This window comes from Cervus elaphus, chromosome 30 (genome assembly GCF_910594005.1).
Source record: "Cervus elaphus chromosome 30, mCerEla1.1, whole genome shotgun sequence".
NCBI classification, from domain to species: Eukaryota; Metazoa; Chordata; class Mammalia; order Artiodactyla; family Cervidae; genus Cervus; species Cervus elaphus.
Genome location: NC_057844.1, coordinates 14,526,287 through 14,549,954, shown reverse-complemented (window position 1 = coordinate 14,549,954; position 23,668 = coordinate 14,526,287). Strand labels below are relative to the sequence as shown.

Here is a 23,668-nt window from a genome sequence, read left to right as displayed (position 1 = left end):
GGGGCTTATGGAACACTGGCTGTCAAAATGCATTTGTTCTGCCGTTTGACGGTGGATACCAGCTTAACAACTTTTGTTCTTTCTGTGTCATCAGAACCTTTATTTACTTATTTACTTCTTTATATATGGTTCAAAAAGTACCTATGTAAACCTCTCCCTGAGCGATAATACCTGCAAAATTGCATGGTTTCCTTTTTTTTTTTTTTTTGGCATGGTTTCCTTTTAATACATTTTTTTTTATTGCTGACACATATTAGGTTGAACTGTATGAAATTGCCAATATTTGACCTTTTTTTTTTTAGTCCTCTAAGACATCCGTTTCACGTGGCTTAAAGTAAACATAACTATTAAAAATCAGAATGAGGGTTTTGTGGCTCACATTGAATCCCTGGATATAATAACAGAGGAACATGTCACCCCGGAGGAAGTCCGGAGTTGGAGGGAGCAAGCCGTAAACAGTGGGTCTTGCGAGATTTCTCGGAGGAGGGGGCCAGGCTGCGAGCCTGGAAGGAAGGATGCACAGAGAAAAGGGAGAGGAGCATGGCTCTCCGGGGAGCAGCCATCTGTGAGGACGGCTAGGGGGCCAAGCGGAAGAGGAGAGCCAGTGGACTGGAGGGAGCGCTCCGGACTCCTCTGCTGTAAATGATTAATCCCCGCTGTTTGTTTGTACCTGAAGCAGTTGTGTGTATCTTTTAATTGGAGGATGATTGGTTTGCACGTTGTGTTAGTGTCTGAGGTACAGCATCCTGAATCAGCTGCATGTGTGTACATATCCCCTCCCTGGTGAACCCTCCCGGCCTCCCCTCCGGGTCATCGCAGAGTGCTGAGCTGAGTTCCCTGGGCTACACAGCGGCCCCCCACTAGCTGGCTGCTTCGCCCACGGCAGTATATGTGTATGTCAATCCTCCTTTCCCGCTTTCCCCGTCCACCTCACCCTCCCTCCCCTCCTGCTGCACATGTCCGCTCTCTGCCTGTCTTCTCTATTCCTGCCCTGCAAACAGGCTCATCTGCACCATCTTTCTAGATTCCAGACATACGTGTTAATACATGATACCGAAGCCACAAAAAGGTGTGAGGTTGGGTCATTGGTCATGATGTGGTTGCACCTACAGTCTGTCTTGCAGGGTAAAGTAACTCACATATATTTGGAAAGCATGTTTTCAAAGCACATGAGCACAGTTTTCTGACCTTTCTGGAGTTTTGTGAAGGTTCCTCTGTTTCGATGACCAATACCTCACTCAGGTCAAGTAGCGTTTCTGACAGGGAGTGTGCGGTTGTCTGCAGGGTGACCACGCTTAGGAATGGCTGTGTGACGTGAATACAGGAGGCATTAACTTGCGAGCAGACAGCTTCAGAGAGTGGGAGGCCCCGCTGGCTACTCCCCCTGCGAGAGTCAGGCTTCCCAGACTGTCCAACCCCAGCGGGATCTCTCCTGCCAAAGACAGCCACTGGCAGGGTTAAAGCTCTCTCCAGTTCATTCCAGAAACTCCCCTGGCCGTTCCTGTGGATGTCTCTCTCTCTTTCTGGCCCATCCCTACTATGCTGACGATGCCAGCCCTGGGCTGTCATCCTTACCAGCTGCAGGTAACGGGTAACACCCCCGACATTCCCCGGCACTTACTGTGAGGGTGACTCCAAGGTCAGCTTCCCAGGAGCCTTTTCCACAGCTGCCAAGCCTGCGGGCCCAGTCTGGCCCCGCCCGAGGTGTGTGTTCCGGCAGAGAACATCCAGGCATCTGAGCAGTGGGCCCTGGAACGGCATGAGCTGCGTTTCTTGGAATAAAAAGAGAACACCTGTGTTCTCATGTGCTGGAAAAGCTCACCAAGTGCTTCTGTTGAAGAAATGTGTCCCCATTGGTTTGAGAGCTTGCTGTATTTAGAAAAGTTTGGGTAGCACTTCTTATTTTATTAAATGTATAGAGAATAAGCTTGGATGTGTTTTACCAACAATTTACTGGTGTTTGATGTCCAGGGTTTATTATTTGTGTCTGAGGCAGAAAGAACAAGGAAAAGCTACTCCTATTCACTGATGGGCTCTAGACTGCCTCCTACCCCAAAAAAGCTGGAAGGTCAAATAGAAAATCAGCAATAATAACCTTAGAAAACAATTCATTTGTAAATTATTCTCAGAACCAAGATGAAGGCCAGATTACCTGTACATCTTTAAAATAGCTTCTCTGGTGGCTCAGACAGTAACGAATCTGCCTGCAATGCAGGAGACCTGAGTTTGATCCCTGAGTCAGGAAGATCCCCTGGAGGAGGAAATGGCAACCCACTCCAGTATTCTTGCCTGGAGAAGCCCATGGGCAGAAGAGCCTGGGCTATAGTCCAAAGGGTTGCATCACAAGGAGTCGGGCATGACTGAGCGACTTTCTCTTCACTTCGCTTTAAAATGGTACAGTTATTTTATTGGGAGTCCAAGGACACCATAACTCCTGGTGATGATTATCTATCATATTTCTTGAAGATACAGAAGACTCTGGCATTCCTTGATCATCCAGCAAATTTGTAAGCGTGTGTTGTAAAACGTAGATTTTAGTATTACCCAGCTTTGGTGAAGCCAAAGGTCAGAAGCAGACTGCCTTTGATAAGGTCGTGTGTGACTCACAGATCCTAAGAGGATAAAGCATGCCACCCCAGGTCAGGGTCAGGATGCAGACTGAGCAAGGGAAGAAAGTGAGCCACCGGCTTCGTGGTAGTTTGTGAAAGAAAGGACAGGTAAAGCAGGGCAGGTCGGTTTAGGACTGGCTAGTTTGAATCACTTCAGCAGGTTATGAGGTTCAGGGCTGTTTCTAGTTGTCTGGTGCCTGGTCCTGGGGCAGTTAGGCCAGGGGCTTGGTGGAGTGGATTGAAGATACGAGCTCTCGGTTGGCTTGCATTTGAAGACTATGCTCCCATGGTTGGCTGTCTTTAGCCAGCAATCCCTGGCACTCCCTCCAGGGCCAGGAAGGGCCCAGATGTTAAAGCATCAGAAAAGTAGAAAAAAATGGAAAAAACACAATGTGGTATGTATGTTTATGCATGTATATGTACACACACACATGCACATACACAGACATACTCACTCTTTCTGTGTGTTCCATGCATTTGTGTGGGGGGAGGGGAGAGTGCATGTTCTGCTGCGTTCCAGACCCTGTTGTGGTTGATGATGATTTAGCAGGAACAATGTAAGCAGTTTTTAAAAGGCAGCCTGCCCTTAGGCAAGACCCAACTTATCAAAGAAATAGTTGTAATATAACCTCAAATACTGAGACATCCTATGGGGAAAAATACAACTGGTGGAAGGACGGAAGGGAACTGAAGTTGCTCTTTTTGGTAGGTCAGGGATGGCCTCTCTGCAGAGGGTGATGGTTCAGCAGAGGAGAGGCTGAGGGGAGAGGAAAGGGCAGGTGTCCAGGTGTCTGGAGGAACCACAGGTGCCGAGTCACTGAGAGGATTCTGCTTGGCAGGCTCAGGGAACAGTAGTAAAGCTTGTGGCCTGGGAGCCCTGGGAGAAAAGAGGGCTATAGGAAATGAGACAGCAGGGTGATGAGAAGGCAGAATCTCAGACCTCAGCAGGCAACAGGAAGCTCTGTATGCTTCTGTGATGCTTGAAACCCAAGCCATATGAAGACGAGAGGTAAGCTTTAGCCTCAAAATGCAAATTAAGTAGTGATCGCCTCATTCTCTTTTCTTCTGTCCATGAAATTCTCTAGGCAAGAATACTGGAATAGGTTGCCATGCCCTTCTCCAGGGGATCTTCCCAACCCAGGGATCGAACCTGGGTCTCCTGCATTGCAGGCAGATTCTTTACTATCTGAGCCACCAGGGAATCCAGGTTGAAGATTTCTGGTAAATCACTCTTATGGTCTACACTATTAAATTTTTTCAGTATTTATTTGAGACGGCTTCTTTTTTAATGTCTTTCTCCCCCAATGTTCTACATTTGGATTTCTTTTCTTTCTTTTTTTTTTTTTTTTTATAGTTGAAAACAAACAGAACTTCTCTATAAAATGCAAAAGCATAGCTTTGGGTTAGGAATGTTGGAAAACGACTTTCTGTACCATTGAGTTCCTTGGCATATATGTGGCATTTAAATAAAATGAAATACAATTGGAAAACTGCCACACTTCTGAAAATCCAGAAGAAAAAAGATCTGAGAACAATCAACAATTTGCTTTTATTTTCTGTTACATTGTGATTTTTTTTTTTTTTTGCACTTGGTATCGTTTACTGAATATAAAGTAAAATCCACTCACACTCCACTTACCATAAGCGCGCCCACAAAGAAAACCTCATTTCAAATATAATTGTGAATATTGTTCCTTTGTTAAAAATTCATGGGGTTTATAAACGTCTCACATAAGTACTGGAGTCTCCGTTATTTCCCCAGCTCTTTTTCCTACTGCCAGTTCTGATCAGAATTTTAAAACACCCCTGTCTATGAAGGCGTTCTCCAGAGAACAAAAAGGAGGGGAGGGAAAAATTATGAATATAACTAGGAAGACCTTCTGACCGCATAGCCTGCAGTTTCCTTATTTAGTTTCAGTAGAAAGGTAGGTGAATGGACAGGGGACACACCAGCTTCTGTCAACCTCAACATCTTGTTACTGCTATTTTTTAAATAACTTTATTTATTCATTTAGAGTGTGCTGGGTCTCCATTGCTGTGCCAGCTTTTCTCTAGTTGTGACGAGTAGGGGCTACTGTCCAGTTGCGATTCACCGGCTTCCCGTTGCACTGTCTCCTTCTGTTGCAGATCATGGGCTCGGGTGTGCACAGGCTTCAGTAGTTGTGGCACATGGGCTCAGTCGCTCCACGGCATGTGGGATCTTCCTGGACCAGGGATCGAACCTTGTCTTCTGCACTGGCAGATAGATGCCCTTGTTACTGCTATTAAGTTCTCCTCTCGGGAAATTTTAAATGTGGTGCAAACTAAAAGCTGGTTGGGGGCTTGGTTGTTTTATTTTTGGTAAATGGAGGACACTAAAGAGTAGGCTGTTGGCCTAGCTTCTCTTCTGGTCCTAACACCCTCCACCACCTCCACTTAGTGAGATTTAACTCATGTTCCACTTCTTAATACCATGCATGATGTTTGCTGCAGTGGGCAAGACAAGCAGTGTTGTGCAGTTCAGTGACTTGGTCCATCTCCATGTGGAGGCCCTGTTGCTTATATTTCATACGCTTTCATTGATTTGGGTCAAGAATATTCACATACGAGAAAACTAGTGGCTGGGATCCCTGGAGCTCCAGTGGTTAGGCCTCGGTGCTTCCACTGTCATGGGCCTAGGTTCAGTCCTTGATTGGGGAACTAAGATCCCCAAAAACTGTGAGTCATGGCCAAAGAAAGAAAAAAAGAAAATTAGTAGAGTATAAAATAAGACTGTGATCACATGGCATGGAGGAAAAAATACTTTACTGGATTTCATGTATAAATTTACAACCATCATGTTATACTTTAAAGAAATCACCTTTTCTCCTCATATAAACTTATTTTTGCAGTTTAACTCAGCAAGGAGCTTGCAAATTCAGAAACAATTTGAGCTCAGTACAACTCTCAGAAAGGATCCAATTATAACCTCTCTTTTATTCTGCATCGCATTTCAGGATTAGCTCGCATTTCCTTTGTAATTGGCTGCTCTGCCTAAAATGGCCTGCTCATCTCTTTGGTTCCTGAGTGTGTGAGCCAATGGCAAGCGATGTAGTCAAGAGATCCATGCTTCTGTTGGCAATTGTTCTGAACTTTGTTTGATGGATTAAGTCATCAAGGTGGGCACTCCAAGCCTTTCCCATGTTTGATCTCCTGGACCACAGGAGTTTACAGACCAAGACTGTGATGCTACTGCCAAACTCTGCCACTCACAGCCACAAACCACCTAGCTTATTATTCTGGTGTCATGAGACTCAACAATGAATACAGCCAAAATACTGATTAAAAAAAAAAAAAAAACAAAACCAGAGAGTCCAGAATATGTACTTTGCAGAGGGGAAAGTTGGTGTAAAGATGCACTCATGAAATTGTCCTTCGTGGAAGTTTTGCTGCTGTTGTATAATCAAAAGAATTCCTCTGTGAGAACCTCTGTAAAGGGATCTAGACTTTAACCATCAAAATGTCTCACGGCATTGTCAGCAGTGCTTCATTTCTTTCAGTTCCTCCAACAGGCGTTAGGCATTAGCCCCTCAAATAACTCATGAGATGAGATCTGAAGGTAGATAAAGTGGAGAAGCTCAGGGAACTGGCCCAGAGGGGACTTGTGATGGGAGCTCTCCTGTGAGATACAAACTGTGCTGCCAAACTGGTGTGCTTGATTTTATAGGAGAGGCAGAAAGGGGGTCCCCAGATGAGCCCTCGGGGTGTAAGGTCATCTTCACTGGGAGGGAAAACGTAATTGGCACAGGGTAGCCATCCTGATAAGCACGCAGTGGGACTTGGATTCCCGTGTACATCACACACGAACACAGACCCTGTGCTTGCAGCCCCGCCAGGATGTCAGCAGCCCTGTGAACAGAGGGTGGGGTTTCTGCTTCACTCACCTCCAGCTTTCCCCAGCCGCACGATACCTCCACTTCCTGAGCTCTTGTTCATGGTGGAAGGCAGAAAGGAGACTTGAACTGCGGGTCAGCCTTGTAGCCAGCTGCCGGCAGAATGAGATGGCTTGTGGAGGAAGAGAAGTAGGCAGGAAGGAGCACTCGAACAGAAGGGGTGAGGGGAACAGTCACCCAACTTCACCTCCCAGCCCTCCCACTCAGGGGGCCCCCACCAGCCTTGTATCTTGCCAGCCTTCTCTCTCACCGTCCTCTTTGTGTTTGTGATGGTCATACGGTGAGTTGGAGATGACAATAGAAGCTCTCTACACAGGCATAACAGTTATTGGCAAACCCTGATGGTAATGATACTTACAACAAGCTCTCAGCTCAAATTACAGATTTACTTCCATTTTATGTACAGTAAGCCCTACATACAACCTTCAAGTTGCAAAATAGTCAAAGATGTGAATGCACCCCTGTTTGCCAGCTGCTGTACTATACTATTGTAATTTTCAAGGTACTGTACTGTCGGATTTTAAATGTTTGTGTGTGTCTGTGTGTGTTTGTTTTTTATGTATGTATTATTTATGTGAGAAGTGTTATAAACCTAATAAAGTGCAGTACTGTATAGCCCAATCCCAAAGAAAGGGAATGCCTAAGAATGTTCAAACTACCACACAATTGCACTCATCTCACATACTAGCAAAGTAATGCTCAAAATTCTCCAAGCCAGGTTTCAACAACATGTGAACCAAGAACTCCCAGATGTTCAAGCGGGATTTAGAAAAGGCAGAGGAACCAGAGATCAAATTGCCAACATCCACTGAATCATTGAAAAAGCAAGAGAGTTCCAAAAAAACATCTACTTCTGATTTATTGACTATGCCAAAGTCTTTGTATAGACTATGCCAACAGTCTTTGACTGTGGCTGTTCCACAGCAACAAACTGTGGAAAATTCTTCAAGAGATGGGAATACCAGACCACCTTACCTGCATGCTGAGAAACCTGTATGCAGGTCAGGAAGCAACAGATAGAACTGGACATGGAACAATGAACAGGTTCCAAATTAGGAAAGGAGCACATCAAGGCTGTATGTTGTCACCTGCTTATTTAATTTATATGCAGAGCACATCATGAGAAACGCGGGTCTGGAGGAAGTACAGGGTGGAATCAAGATTTCTGGGAGAAATATCAATAACCTCAGAAATGCACAAGACACCACCCTTATGGCAGAAAGCGAAGAACTACTAAAGAGCCTCTTGATGAAAGTGAAAGAGGAGAGTGAAAAACCTGGCTTAAAACTCAACATTCAAAAAACTAAGATCATGGCATCCAGTCCCATCACTTCATGGCAAATAGATGGGGAAAAAATTGCCAACAGTGACAAACTTTATTTTCTTGGGCTCCAAAACCACTACAGATCGTGACTGCAGCCATGAAATTAAAAGATGCTTGCTCCTTGGAAGAAAAGCTATGACAAACCTAGTTCAGTTCAGTTCAGTTCAGTTCAGTCGCTCAGTCGTGTCCAACTCTTTGCAACCTCATGAACCACACAGCAGGCCAGGCCTCCCTGTACATCACCAACTCCTGGAATTTACCCAAACCCATGTCCATCGAGTCAGTGATGCCATCCAACCATCTCATTCTCTGTCACCCCCTTCTCCTCCTGCGTCAGTCTTTCCCAGCATCAGGGTCTTTTCCAATGAGTCAGTTCTTCACATCAGGTGGCTAAAGTATTGGAGCCTCAGCTTTAATATCAGCCCTTCCAGTGAACACCCAGGACTGATCTCCTTTAGGATGGACTGGTTGGATCTCCTTGCAGTCCAAGGGACTCTCAAGAGTCTTCTCCAACACCACAGTTCAAAAGCATCAATTCTTTGGCGCTCAGCTTTTCTTAATAGTCCAACTCTCGCATCCATACATGACTGCTGGAAAAACCATAGCCTTGACTAGACGGACCTTTGTTGATAAAGTAATGCTTTGTCATATGCTTTTTAATATGCTGTCTAGGTTGGTCATAACTTTCCTTCCAAGGAGTAAGCGTCTTTTAATTTCATGGCTGCAATCACCATCTGCAGTGATTTTGGAGCCCCGGAAAATAAAATCAGCCACTGTTTCCACTGTTTCCCCATCTATTTGCCATGAAATGATAGGACCAGATGCCATGATCTTAGTTTTCTGAATGTTGAGCTTTAAGCCAACTTTTTCACTCCCCTCTTTCACTTTCATCAAAGGCTCGTTAGTTCTTCTTCACTTTCTGACATAAGGGTGGTGTCATCTGCATATCTGAAGTTATTGATATTTCTCCCGGCAATCTTGATTCCAGCTTGCGCTTCTTCCAGCCCAGGGTTTTGTATGATGTACTCTGCATATAAGTTAAATAATCAGGATGACAACATACAGCCTTGACGTATTCCTTTTCCTATGACAAACCTAGACAGCATATCAAAAAGCAGAGGGATGGGATGGAGAGGGAGGAGGGAGGAGGGATCGGAATGGGAAACACATGTAAATCCATGGCTGATTCATGTCAGTGTATGGCAAAAACCACTACAATATTGTAAAGTAATTAGCCTCCAACTAATAAAAATGAATGGAAAAAAATTTAAAAAATAAAATAAAATGAAAAAGCAGAGACATTACTTCCCAACAAAGGTCTGTCTAGTCAAAGCTATTTTCCGGTAGTCATGTATGGTTGTGAGAGTTGGACCATAAAGAAAGCTGAGCACTGAAGAAGTGATGCTTTTGAACTGTTGTGTTGGAGAAGACTCAAGAGTCCCTTGGACTGCAAGGAGATCAAGCCAGTCAACCCTAAGGGAAATCAGTCCTGAATATTCATTAGAAGGACTGAAGCTGAAGCTCCAGTACTTTGGCCACCTGATGTGAAGAGCGGACTCACAGGAAAAGACCCTGATGCTGGGAAAGATTGAAGGCAGGAGAAGGGGATGACAGAGGATAAGATGGTTGGATGGCATCTCCGACTTGATGGACATGAGTTTGAGCAAGCTTTGGGAGCAGTTGCTAGACAGGGGAGCCTGGCGTGCTGCAGCCCATGGGGTCTTAAAGAGCCAGACGTGAGTGAGTGACTGAACTGAACTGACTATATAGCCAGTGGTGATAGTTGGGTACCTAGGCTAACTTTGTTGGGCTTCATGAACAAGTTGGACTTAAGAACACACTGTCAGTATGGAACTTGTTCGTATGTCGGGGACTTAATGCATGAGAACAGAGCTCAGCCCAGTGTGGGCAAAGGCATCTGTGAGGCTTTCTGATAAAACCCAGCCCATTAAAACCCTCAGCGTGCAGATCAACCCTAGATAGATGTCTTACACATTTCTTCTCCACCTCTTTTTCTCTAGATGCACAATCAATATTCTAAGAAAAATGTACTTCTTCCTAAAGGATGGGTCTTGAAATGTTCTCCAGCAGTGATTTCTGCTGATTTGCTCATGTTTTATCCCCCTGTCTACTTTTATACCTGAAGTAGAGGGGTCAAGGTGGATGATTGGGGCTGGAGGGAGGACCATGCAAAGATGCAAGAAGGTTTCCAAGTCAAAAAGTGATGACTGTGGGATCCTCAGACCCTGGCTCCACGTCACCAGGACAGCTGTCACCTGACACAAAGCCAGCGCTGGCATTTTCCCTCCAAAAACCTAGCTTCATGTTTGTTTACTGTTCCAGCAGCTTCTGGTTTCAGCCCACTTGTCTTTCTCATTTTGGGGGGAGAGGGAAGGAGGCAGATGGGGGCGTGGAAGGGAAGAATCTTAGTGACTTCCCTTCCTTTCTTTAAGATTAACAATATGTTAAAATGTGGTTACATTCAGAATCCAGCTGTGTTGCTGTTTTGTTATAATCAGATCAGTTGCTCAGTCGTGTCCGACTTTGAGACCCCATGGACTGCAGCATGCCAGGCCTCCCTATCCATCACCGACTCCTGGAGCTTGCTCAAATTCATGTCCATCGAGTCAGTGTTGCCAAGCAACCATCTCATCTTCTATCTTCCCCTTCTCCTCCTGCCCTCAGTCTTTCCCAGCATCAGAGTCTTTTCCAAGGAGTTGGCTCTTCACATCAGGTGGCCAAAGAATTGGAGCTTCAGCATCAGTACTTCCAATGACTATTCAGGGTTGATTTCCTTTAGGATTGACTGGTTTGATCTCCTTGCTTTTCATGGGACTCTTGTGAATCTTCTGCAACACCACAGTTCAAAAGCATTAGTTCTTCAGCGCTCAGCCTTCTTTATGGTCCAACTCTCACATCTGCTCATGACTCCTGGAAAAACCATTGCTTTGACTAGACAGACCTTTGTTGGCAAAGTAATGTCTCTGCTTTTTACTATGCTGTTTAGGTTTGTCATCTGCTTTTCTTCCAATGAGCAAGGCTCTTTTTATTTCATGGCTGCAGTCACAGTCCACAGTGATTTGGGAGCCCAAGAAAATAAAGTCTGTCACTGTTGGCATTTTTATCCCTATCTATTTGCCATGAAGTAATGGGACTGGATTATAATTTCAGGTATATAACATATATATACCTGAATTGATTAAATATTTTTATACATTATACTCCATTTAAAGTTATTATAAACTATTGGCTCTATTTTCTGTGCTATACATCACATCCTGGTCTATTACTTATTTTATATTTAGTAGTTTGTACCTCTTGGGCTTCCTTGGTCTCTCAGACAGTAAAGAATCTGCCTGCAACATGGGAAACCTGGGTTCGATCCCTGGGTTGGGAAGATTCCCCTGGGGAAGGGAATGGCTACCCACTCACATATTCTTGCCTGGAGAATTCCATGGAAAGAGTAGCCTGACGGGCTTCAGTCCCTGGGGTTGCAAAGAGTCAGATACGACTGAGAGACTAACACTTGTACCTCTTCGTCCCCTTCGCTCTTCCCGTTGGTAACCACTAGTTTATTCTCTGCATCTATGAGTCTCTATTTTGTTGTATTCATTCATCTACTGGTGCCTCTTAATTTGCAGGCTCCTTGAAGATGGGGTCTATTTTGTCCACCGTATTCCTGCTTTCAAGCACAGGGATCTGCATATAGTAAGCATTTAATAAAGATCTATTGAGTGACTGCATCCCTAGGTAATGTAACCAACCCTTTTCCCCCAGATTCCTCTGTCTTCAGGATCAGTCAAAACCGAAAGGGACCTCCTACTCTGGCTCTTTCCTAGAGAAAAGTTCCTCAAGTCTGTAACAACAGTGGTCCAGGCTAAAACAGATTGAACCCTGGGCTCTGCCAGTCATTAGCCTTGTGACCCAAGCTAAGTGGGCCAGTCTTAATTTTCTGAAACTTAAGTTTTCTTCTATTGCAAAAAAAAAATAAGTGCTAATAACAACTGTCTCACGGGTTGTTGGGAGTTTTCATGAAATGAAGGATGTAGATGTTACATAGTAAGCTAATTTCCTGCTGTGTACCTCATGGAGAGTGCTTAGGAAATGACATTTTCCTTTCATTTTATGGACTTCAGCTTTAAAAAAAAAATTTCAGCACAAGTATTAGTGTTAGTAAAAATGCCTTTAAAAGAAAAGTGTCCTCATAAGAACATTAGTTTCCAACTACCTGACATACAGTGATGTTATTGGGAGAAATTATGTCACTGCTTTTTCATGAAAATTTCACTACTCAAAGAAAGGGCAGTTGAATGAGCTGGTGACTCGGAATGGTAGCAAGAGTTTGGGGAGCCTGTTTGCATGAAGATGGTATCCTCTATTAAAGAGAGAGACTAGTGTTAAGAGATTTTCCTGTGGGAAGTCTGGAAATAATGCTACCATTAGTTTTCATGTTGATTGTGTGTCTCACAGTTATATCCACCTTACTTTTAGCTAATGAATTATGAATAAAGCTCTTTGTGTTGTAGAGATTGTGTCAGGTTGATACGCTGGATAAGTGGGTGAGCACATGTCTGCTTCATCGTGCGAGTAATAAAATCATTATCCTGATTGCGCTAATGGGCCTGGGCCTGGAGTATGTTTGGAGTTGACAGCTACGAGGTTCTTAAGTGCCGTCAACTCATTCCCTGCGTGGCTCAACCACCACTCGCTGCTGCTTATTTTCTTAGTCATCATTTTACAGTAAGCGCTGTCTCATATACTAAATCATAAAATTTAGAAATGCACAAGGGTAAGACCATCTGAGTCCTTGACGAACAGACAGTCTTTCGCAGTGAAACTAAAAAGGGGGAACGTGACAGTGCTAGTGGGAATTCTTTTAAAATATTTGTTTAGGTTGGGCTTAAGCCATCTAGCTGTGAAAATAATAAACCGTGGCAGCAATAGCAATACACTGTAATTCGCGCAAAGCACATTCAGCATAATTTCTTTTTTTATAAATAATAAAACCATAAATAAATATGATTACTCTCAGCTAACATGAAATTACATTCAGCACGAGGAGCCAGATGTTTTCCTCTCAGATCTGTGTTCTTTCGGGTCAGTTTTCGCTTACTCCCCTGCCGGTAATGTGCAAGTAATCTGTGAATAAATAACGGGGGATGGCATTTGATCTTGACCTGAGTTTGGTGAATTTGAGGGGAGACGGAGCTTTGTTCGTCTCACGTGCAGGAGGAAAGAAGGGGTCAGATGGTGCCTCAAAACAGCCACTTAAAACTTCACAGGCTCCAGGCACCCACAGCCTTCTTCTGGAGGCCTCATCCCATCAAACATACGAAATGCACTCACGTGTGACATTCAATATGACCTTGTTTACACAACTTCTGAGCAGGACTTGTTTTTTTTTCCCCCCCTTGGCCACACTGTACATCATGTGGGACCTTGTTTTTTTTTAATATAAATTATTTATTTTTTAATTGAAGGATAATTGCTTTACAGAATTGTGTTGGTTTCTGCCAAACATCAATAGCATGTGGGATCTTAGTTCCTTGGTCAGGGATCTGACCTGCACCCCCTGCAGTTGAAGCATGGGGTCCTAACCACTGGATCACCAGGAAGTCCCAGGCAGGGTCTTTGTAATTCTGCTTTTGAAATTACTTGCCTTCACGTTACTCATTTCATTTACAACCAACTCTGATTTTTCTATAACTGTGCAAACTCAGAGGTTTTTTTTTGCAGTGTGAGCAAGCCCTGCTTACAGATGACTTTTAACTCTAATGAAGTCTAAAGTTGCTAATTAGAGACGTTGTCATAATACAGAATCCACGGGTATTTCATTAAACGACTATTTGCTTTTGATCGTGCACGTTTCATTGCAGGTTGACACAAGCCATTTTCAGCTCTCCCACATTATCATGGACATGGGTGCCTTTAGTGCCTCACTGGAAACAGTCATATTTAGAGAAATAGACTACTTTGCCCAGGCCAATGTCTTCTTAATCTGGAGGATAGGAGTAGAGAAAGAGATTCCATTTGAGGAGCTTAGTCCTCCAAATGCCATCCCCTTGTATGGAAGGAAGGATTTCTTTAAGCCATGCTGAAGAGGCAAATTGCATCTCCTGCTGACACTGACAGGGAGAATGAATGTTCATGGAAGAAGGTGGGGTGGAGGGCAGCATATTTACACCTTTGGATTCTGTTACTGAGAGGGAGATAAGGGTGAGGTAGGGAGAGAAAGGGGAAGGGAGGGAAAGGATGGAATTAGGCTCAAATAGCAGCAGCATTTTACACTGACCCTTAACATTGTCTTCAATGCTGGAACCTTCTCATCATCGTTTATCCCACCCCCTGTTTTTGAGAGGCTTCGCAAGTGACTCAGTGGTAAAGAATCCACCTGCCCATTCAAGAGATGTGGGTTGGATCCCTGGAGAAGGAAATGGCAACCCACTCCAGTATTCTTGCCTGGAAAATCCCAGGGACAGAGGCGCCTGTCGGGCTACAGTACATGGGGTCGCAAAAGAGTCAGACACAACTTAGCTACTCAACAACGGCAACAACTCTTTTTGAATGTTGCCAAGCACGGCCAGTAGCAACTAAGGTTTGGCCCATTTCCTCAGGATGCTCCCTGACAGCCTTGAACTTTCTGATTGGAAATCTCACTGCACAGGCATTTGCACTGTGCCTTGGTGGCCTTTGCCAACCAGCCCAACCCCTTGCCCCCATCTGTGACTCCCCGAAGAGTAAGAAGGATCATCCCAGGGAACCCAGGGCTGCCAGACTCCTGCCTTCTGGTTACAGAGCATCAGCAAAGGCTGTGGGTGCTCCTTTAGGGAAGCGAGAACAAGGTCTTCAGCCCCGGTAGCAAGCTGGAGGTGAAGTGTCCTGCTCCCGGGGCGACCACTGCTGTGGGGCTAATGCTTTATTCATCGTGTTGCAATGGCATCATTAAGAGCACATTAGTTTAAAGAGTAACTAACATGTTCTTGTTGACCCTCCAAGGAGAGAGATTAAACAGGATGAGCAACCAGCTCATACCGGTCACGGCCCTATCCAGGTTTTATTGTAGGTAGATTTCCATAGATTAAAGAGCTCTGCTCAAGGCTTTTTGAAAAACATATAACTCATTTACCAGAGTTTGCAACCATTTAAGGGTCACTTTTTTCACCCTCTACCATTAAAGTGTTCCACTCTGTAGCTTATTAAATATTTTCCATGGTTGGGTCAAGGTGTGATATGAGACTGTAATTTAAAAAAAAAAACAAAAAAAATAGCTGAGTACCAGACAGCACAAATTGTAGGGTTACATGTCCTCTACTTTCCCTTACATAAGATGATGTTTCCAGAAATCACTTTCAGTGCATAAGTATGGTTCAAAATGATCAGTTTATGACCAATATGCCTTTCTACAACTGCATTCCATTAAAAAAAAAAATGTTCTTTGATTTGCGGGACTGCCTATGGTTTATAGAGATTACCTCTCTCTTTAAAAAAAAAAAAAAAACAGAACAACTTTTTGTTTTATATTGGGGTAGAGCCAGTTAACAAACAGTGTGTGAGAGTTTCAGGTGAGCAGCGGGGGACTCAGCCGTCCATGTACATGCATTCTCCCTCACCCTCGATGATGGCTGTGTCTCTGAAGCCGGAAGCTGACCTGAAGCCTTTTCGGGGGGCGTTACCGTCTTTCTCCAAAGGACTCCTCCTCTGTTCTCTCTGCTGTTCTCCATGCAGGTCCCATAGTTTTCAAGAGAAGCTTTTAGGGAGCTCCAGCCTTCTGCTTACATTGTCTGCTCTGTAGAACTTTTTCAATGGGAAGAAAAGAGAACAGAGCAGGTGCCCGCAGGAAAAGCTAGTCTGCTGAGGGGAAGCAAGAATTCTCTGATATGCCCTTGTTTACTTTTTCTCTCTTCCTGATTTTTGGCTGCACCGGGTCTTGATTGCTGCGTTCTCCAGGCGCACAGAGGGAGGCGTACCCTCTAGTTGCACTGCGGCGGCTTCTCTCTTTGTGGAGCACAGGCCCGAAGGGGCACGGGCTCAGTAGCCGTGGCTCATGGGCTCAGTCGTCCCACAGCATGTGGGACCTCCCCGGGCCGCGGGTCAGACCGGCATCCCCTGCTTGCAAGGCGGATTCTCAGCCACTGGACCCCCAGGGGACACCCGTCCTTAATTTCCTTTTATAGGCTTGTCCGTGGCTGACTAATTTGGCAGATATTGATGTTATACCTCAATATCCCCATTGAGGGGCTTGAAGAGTCACTTGCCCAAGGCCAGACATCACTGTAGAGGCAGGATTGAAAGACAGAGCTCAAATATCTTGTTTTCCAGATAAGGCCTCTGCCGCAGGGAGATTTGAACTTTTAAGGCTGTTATGAAAGGGTTCACTGTCAGCAACATTTTGGGGACTTTTGTATCTGGGTGAAGTTAGAAGTGATGAACTCTCAGGTTAGAATATTGATATTCTATGAACTTCGGTGTGTTTGTCCCCATTGGTAGGCAGCCATTAGTGAGGGGACTTAATTGACCTATTACATGTTTCATAAACAACTTTCAAGTATAATATTGCCCTGTTCAGAAAATCTGAACTATCCTAAGTACGGAAGGTGCCTCTGCAAAGACTTTGAAATATATATTATCATAGTAGTGTCCAGCCCTATTTTCTTTTCATTTCTGTTTTTAATGGAAAGAGAAGTACTTTATTCCTGTGGTCTCAAGCTTTCTCATTTATTACTTTGTTCTGCTTAGAAATCTAAAGTGTAATTTTTTTAAAAGCAAAGAGCTCCTGAAAACAAAATAATTTTCCCTCTGTCATTTCTCTGCACGTAATTACGTAAGTAATGCCGAACAGTGTTTTTCTTTGTGTCAAAAGATAATTGGCTTTATCTGCTGTCCTGCCATGCTGGTTGAGTTATCTCTTTGGCAAAGTTGGTTCTTTTGTTTGATCGCATCGTTTCAGAGGGAGACCTTCTGTTTCTCTCATATTCCGTCCCTACTCCCCTCTCTCAGCATCCAGTTCTTCAGAGATGGATATGTCATGGGCAAAACTTCATCATCCATTCAGTAACCATGTCCTCCCCTCAGCTGGAAGGACGATGATTTGTAGTTTAAAATTGGCTACTCGACAAAGTAGGAAAATGGAGGATATAATCACAGACCCTTAATGGCATTTTGTGTTTGAGAAATGGCCAGACCTGCTTTTTATCCTCTGCGGTGCCTGCCAAATGGAAACTTTCCCTTTCTTACCCTGATTTCACATCTTTAGCACTATACCTATATGCCTTTGTTACACTAATGTACTGCTTAATGGACCTGATGATGCTGTTATTTATGGATTTCGGCTCCTCCAGAGAACAGCTGGGAAGAAGTCTCACAAAAGGAGGACATCTCAGTCACGTGCTTATGACCCTGTGTTGGTTACCAGGGAGGTGTGGGGTCTTAGCTCTTGGATAGTGACTTGTTAAGTGCACCAAGAGCTCATCTGGAAAAATCTAACATTTTAAAAAATTGTCTTTGATGTTTTAAATATCATCTTGTATTCTAGTTTTCAATGGCAGTTTTCCCTTTTTTCTTTAGCTTTCAAACCTCCAGCCTTTGAGATTGGACCCTGGAACTGTATTCTGTCTTTTTGTTCTCTTATTACTTCCTTGTTTCCCTCTGTTATTTTCCTTTTTACTTTCTTTCCTTCCTTTTATGCCCGAATTTTCTTGAAAAACATATATATATAATATGTAATTTATACATAATGATTTAAATATATTGTATAGACTGATGCACAGTTTTATATGTATACTGAGCATCTGTCATAATTCTAGGTACTGTGCTTGCTTGCTGCAGGGTATGCAAACATGATCAGTTTCCATGATCATTTTAAGTATGTTGTTTATCAGGGATGTAGACATAAACAGCTAATTAGAGTGTGAAGTTCCAAATGCTGGTGTACAGAACGCAGAGCGCTGTGGGAACGCAGCGGAGAGAATACATATCTCCTTTGTCTTCTTGCCTTAAAAGAAGGTGAAAGTCGCTCAGTCATGTCTGACTCTTTGTGACCCCATGGACTATACGGTCCGTGGAATTCTCCAGGCCAGAATACTGGAGTGGGTAGCCTTTCCCCTCTCCAGGGGATTTTCCCAACCCAGGGATCAAACCCAGGTCTTCTGCATTGCAGGCAGATTCTTTACCAGCTGAGCCACAAAGGACAAGCTAAAATTACTCAGAACAGATATGGCATTTTTCTCCTCGGGTGCGTCGGGCTGTGAGACATGTCACATCATGGCCCCTTTGAAGAGAGTCTTGTGACTTCATGAACATACCAGTACAATACAAAAGGTTATAGGTCAGGCTTTATTAAAAAAAGCCCCGTCGATTTCACAGGTTTGATAGAAAGTACTGCAGGGTTCAACCCTGCCTGAGTCGACCTCAGCCCAGTTCCTTCCTCTGCCTGTACTGTTCCCAAGAGGCAGCTTTTTCTCTTCCATTACCAAGTAGGACCTTTCTAGCTTTAGTTGATGTAATATTCCTACCTTGCAATTCTCTCATCAGAAATTCCCCCACAAAATCTCATTCCTCATAAACTTTAATATAATAGAAATCTCTTCTTCAAAACATTAATCCTTTTATTCCATACTAATCAGGAGACATTGATCATTAATATCCAACATCCTCTATGTTCAACAGATATGGAAACTTTATCGTGTGTTATCACGTAGTACCCTAAGTTGTCTCTGTCATCAACTGCATCCTTGTTATCCTCTTCACGCTCTCTCCTCTAAAGGGTATCCAGCATCCAAGAATTACCCCCACATAAAAATTATTAATAAGATGTAATGTAGTCTTTACTGACATTTCCTTAGAGGGGACAGGGGCAAGACTTATGTTGTATATTTCCCAGTAAGTCTGATTTAGTCATTTCTCTTCTCTGAAGTCCCCTTTTCTCATGAGTGACCCCCAAAGATCCCTTCTTTCTTCCCCTCCTCAAAGCACTTAGCCTTGGTGTCCTTTTTCTTTTTAACCACATTTTGCAGAGCAACTCCACTCTGCCTTGACACTTACAGATTCCACCCAGATCCTAGATCAGTTAAGAGAACCTGTTCTCCTTAGAAGCCTGTTAAGTAATTCATTTCCATAATTTAAACATGTCTTTGTGATCCTTTTGTGTTTGAAGAGATAACAGTGAGTGTTTTATAAAACTGATGAAAGATAGGCTCTTCTGGTTGTTCCTCAGTGGGAAAATTACTGAGTTACTGTTTACCATTATAGGAAGCAGAAATGTCTCCTTTATTCCTAAGTAGTTGCTTAAAAATCATGGAGTTAAAACATAAGTAATGTCAGTTTAACAATATTCTATGTTGTTTTAAACTATGAGCATTTCCATAACCTCCAGAGAGCATCCTACCGACTACATGGAGATCAAAGCAAGAATATTTTCTTAGTAATAGAAGCAGAAAGTAGAGCTTTGGGAATGCATTTTTCTTTTTACTATAAATATAACCCATGATAATGCTATGACTACTTCCTGTAAATTAAAAACGTTTCAGATGTCCTATGAGAGAGGTTTCCTTTGGAATCAACTCTCAACAAGACACTAATAAATCTGACTTCCTCAGTATAATTATTCTTCTATTAAAGCAGGCATGAACCTAAGGACTTAGGTCGAACAGATCGTTCTTTTAAAAAAGAAAAAAATTCAATACTCACCCTTTTTTAACAGGAATCTGTTCTGTGGACAGTTGTAGATGGATTTTTATTACTCATAGCATGAGGGATTTATATTACAGCGTGTGCATGTGTGTATGTATGCTTGGGACCTGTAAGAGTTGGCCAGGTAGAAAGAGTTCTGTTAGACAGGAGAAGCCTGTGTCTTTCTTTTAGGCGAAGTAATATTTTCTTAGGTTTGGTGAGTCTCAAAAGCTATTTGCTCCATTGATACAGCCCAGTAAAATCCTGAGTATAAATATATTGTATTGAACAATTATGAAATTGTGAGATTTTGTACTTGAATGAAACTTAACAAAGAACAGGTTAGGTTTCAGTTGAACCCTTGTCAAAACTGTATTGTTATCCTAGGCATTTTATGCATCTGATTGTTTGGGAATGATCTTACCTCACTAAAAGCTGTAAATAGAAACTGCCAATTTCACGGTTGATCATGAATCTCTTGAAGGGTTTCGTGGTTTCATAGCTAGGAAAAAAAAAAAAAAAACCTAGAGAGAAACATTTATACATCTTTTAAATTACATTATTTTGTAAACGGACAGTGTAAAAGGAAGAAATATTCTGGTACAATTTAGATATGACACATAAAACTAGGGCAGCACTTACTTTTAGAAATATTAAGTGTTACTAACTGTTTTAAAATTAATTACATAATTATCCAGTGGAACACCAAGATCCCAGGGTCCCTTAATGTCAAGCTACACTTCCAAATAAAATAATAATAATCAATACCTGCTATATTCCAAGTGCTTTATTAGCTACAATTTTTAACTCCCCACATGTCTTTGTGTAAATAAACATCATTAAGAATATCAATCTTTTGTGTAGTTTAGAAATAAGAAAACTAAGGCAGAGAAATTGATTAGAATGATAAATTAAGTATTATGGCCTTGAATCACTTAGAGGCAGGTACTCAATAGGAACAATAGATGTTAGCAGAGTATAAAAATCACTCTTGCAACTATTCATAAATTACTGAATAATAATTAATTTAAAATATCACCTTCCTCCCAAGCCAAGTGATAAAGCAATTTAAAAGCTGTGACGAATTGCGAGGCATCCCTCAGACTATTGGAGATGCCTGAGACATGGCAGAACGTCCTTCAGAGTCACTGTTCTAGGTGCGTGGCTGCCACATGAAGTTGTATGTCACTCAAAGCCCTGGGTTGGCAGACTGAAGAGATGTAATTCACTGAATGCCACAGTCTCGTCAGAGGGTAGATTTAGGTTTGCAAACCACAGCTTGCCAAGGAAGCAATACTTTTTTTGATGAAACAGTAGCAGTTTGTTAGTGTTTTCTCTCTGTGAAACAGTAGTTTATTAAGATGGTGATGAAAAGTGTAAGTAGAAGCTATGGGCCACCAGGACACTTGATGCCCCTTTGTAAGACCGCAGTCATTAAAGTGAAAGCTGACACGGGAACAGACAGTTAAAAAACCAAGAAGATCTACCACCACCCCTAAAACACTATAGCGAAAAAGGCAAAGTGAAACATGGCCGGTCAGGCTAGAGTCATAAAGCCTACACAATAAAGGGATGTTCTCTGATACAGTGTTCCAGAATTGCAGACTCATTGGACAGAAAAAAGTTGTGATTAATACCCATTTGGGGAGAACTTGAGCTAGAAAAGAAAAAAGCAAGCCAACTAAACTTCAGTGGGGCGATAAGTAAGACAGATAGTGACCTTGCAGTGATCCGAACTGCCTCTACCACTGGGCCATTTGAGCAAAAGAATGAACACCTTCTAGCCTGGCTCTGCTTTGGGGTTCTGAAATAGGTGGATGTGGAGAGAAGAAAATTGCTTTAAGGTTTTACCATAGAAATGTCGCTGGTGTGTGGACAGAGAGAGGGCAGGCTTTTGGTTACCTATGCATTGATGTTATTGGCTTTATTTTACATGGTGAGAATCTCTTTGATGGCATTCATTACCTAAGATAATTGATACATGTAATACATAAACACATTCTGAATTCATTTGGGTGGAAGAGTCTAATTGCACGGTATAAAACATTTGTCCTGAGTACAGTTTGCTCCAAAAATTGGAATCATTTCACTGCTTCTTGATGAAAAGGTTTCATCTTCCTGATGGACTATTGGAAGCAATTCCCTCCCATTTCTCATGACACTATGCTGAGGGTTAGGGCTTCATGGAGACCAGAGAAGCAATTTGCTCAATTCTCACCTAGCCTTGAGATATTGAAACCTGAGCTTCCATTTGAATGAAACTTATACTCACCTGGAAATAAGTTTTTTCTTTGTCTTCTTTATTTATTTATTTTTTGAAAGTACAGTGTTCAAAGGGATCACTGATTCTTCTACCTAAGAATCAAAGAAATCAAAGGGCCAATCTTCATACTAGATACACTAACACACAGACTATAATACTAATTCTAAAATACCTGTTAAGAGAAGCACATGTTAGAAAAATTTCTAAGTGGATACCTAAATAAAATTAAGTACTTTGCATCCAGTTGTTTTACCCATCTATGTAAAATTCAAGTGATATGTTTTATCTTCTAGTCTCACACAGGTGAAAGTGCAATTAACACGTACATAGGAATGGTATGTTTTTGCATTTTTAAGGATAGAGAGAAAGCATAGCATTTTAAAAATAATGAAATCTAGAGGGGACCTTTGCAACTTTTTGTAATGTTTTATCGTGTTTTTCTTTTGGGTTAGAAAAGTGCTGTGAAAAGGCTTATAAAAATATGTTTATATATAAGCTGTGCAATTCTCAGGAAAACTCAGACCGAACAAGGTACAGCCAGTTAAACATATCTTGTCATAGAAATAAAAAAAAACAAGTGCTTTTCCTCAGTGGCCCCATCACCGTCTGCACTTCTTCGACAGGCAGGCGGCATGCCGTTCTTCCCTTTCGCCTTTCTGCATGATTGTATTCTAGGCACATCCTTTACCAACCTCACCGTGAATAGCTTCTTTCTTTTTTTCTCCTTTTCCCCACTTTTTCTCCCTCTCTGAATACATTTCACAGACGACTGTCTTCGAAAATAACATCAGTTAATTTTTGAACTTAAAAAAAATCACATGTAGCCCCAGTCTGCCCTCTCCATTGATGTGCCCTGTGTGAAGGAGGCTGTGCGGGGCCTGATAAGCCCCGTTTGTGAAGTCTGTTCAGCTGGAGGCCAGGTACTAGCCGCTCCACAGACGGGCTGTTTATTCAGCCAGCCCGGCTCCAGGTGGTCACTAGTGGACCCTCACGTCTCCCGGGCTCCGAAACCGAGACTCTACGAGGAGGTGGCTTCGCTTCTGTGCCTGCCACTGCCGGTCACCATTGTTTGCTTGCTGTTGTTGTTTGTTTGAAGTAGACAACAGATTTGCCCCGGAAGGCTTTCTCACCCCAGTGCTCTCCCCCTTTTGCAGAGCCCGATGATGTCCGCGGGGACCCTGCACTCAGCCATCAGAGCGCTCCTGCCCCTCAGGATGCTCGTCATTCAGTCGTAGATGCAGGCGGCGTTGAGAGCATCACCCAGTGTTCCCAGCAGCTTCCTCAGATGATGGCTGCAGGTAAATGTCGGTGGCCAGCACAGGACACAAACTGGACCTTTCGCATCGTAGTGGAAAGGCTCCCCAGCCATGAAAACATGTGTTGAACTGGGAGCCTGGGTTCCTCAAAAAGGCCAGGCCGTGGAACTAGTGAACATCAAAGAGAGTTAACTCAGACTGCCCTGGTGGTCTGGTGGTCAAGACTTGGCCTTCCAGTGTAGGGGGCGTGGTTTAGATCCCTCCCATCAGGGAGCTTAGCTCCCACATGCCTCCAGGCCAGAAAAACCAAAACATAAGACAAAAGCAAAAATTGTAACAAACTCAATGAAGACTTTAAACAAAGATAGTTGAGAAAATAAATTTCTTTTTTTTTAGAGCATCAAGCCCCATTTGATATATTTTGCTGTCTTCTTTTTAGCTCTGTGCTCTTCATTTTCAATATTATTTATTTTGCCTTAATGAAAGTCTGTGTTTGTAAGAAATATTTTGGGAGTCACTTCAGGCAGACACCTGCATTTAAGGTGCGAATGTTAATTATTTGTTAAGGATGGAATGTGTTATAAGGTAAGTCTTAATAAATTCAATCAGGACCGCTTTGACTGCTCGACAACTGAATT

At 42.9% G+C, this 23,668-nt stretch overlaps 1 protein-coding gene across 1 annotated transcript in view; it reads left to right on the top strand.

Annotated features, from left to right (window-relative positions):
• Positions 1-23,668, top strand: part of ENOX1 (ecto-NOX disulfide-thiol exchanger 1) — a 477,511-nt gene that overhangs the window by 211,589 nt on the left and 242,254 nt on the right. Inside the window, exon 3 of the mRNA XM_043891694.1 lies at positions 22,929-23,072. Within this exon, the coding sequence (XP_043747629.1) occupies positions 23,060-23,072 (13 nt within the window). The 5' untranslated portion in view covers positions 22,929-23,059. The remainder of the gene's footprint in view (positions 1-22,928; positions 23,073-23,668) is intronic.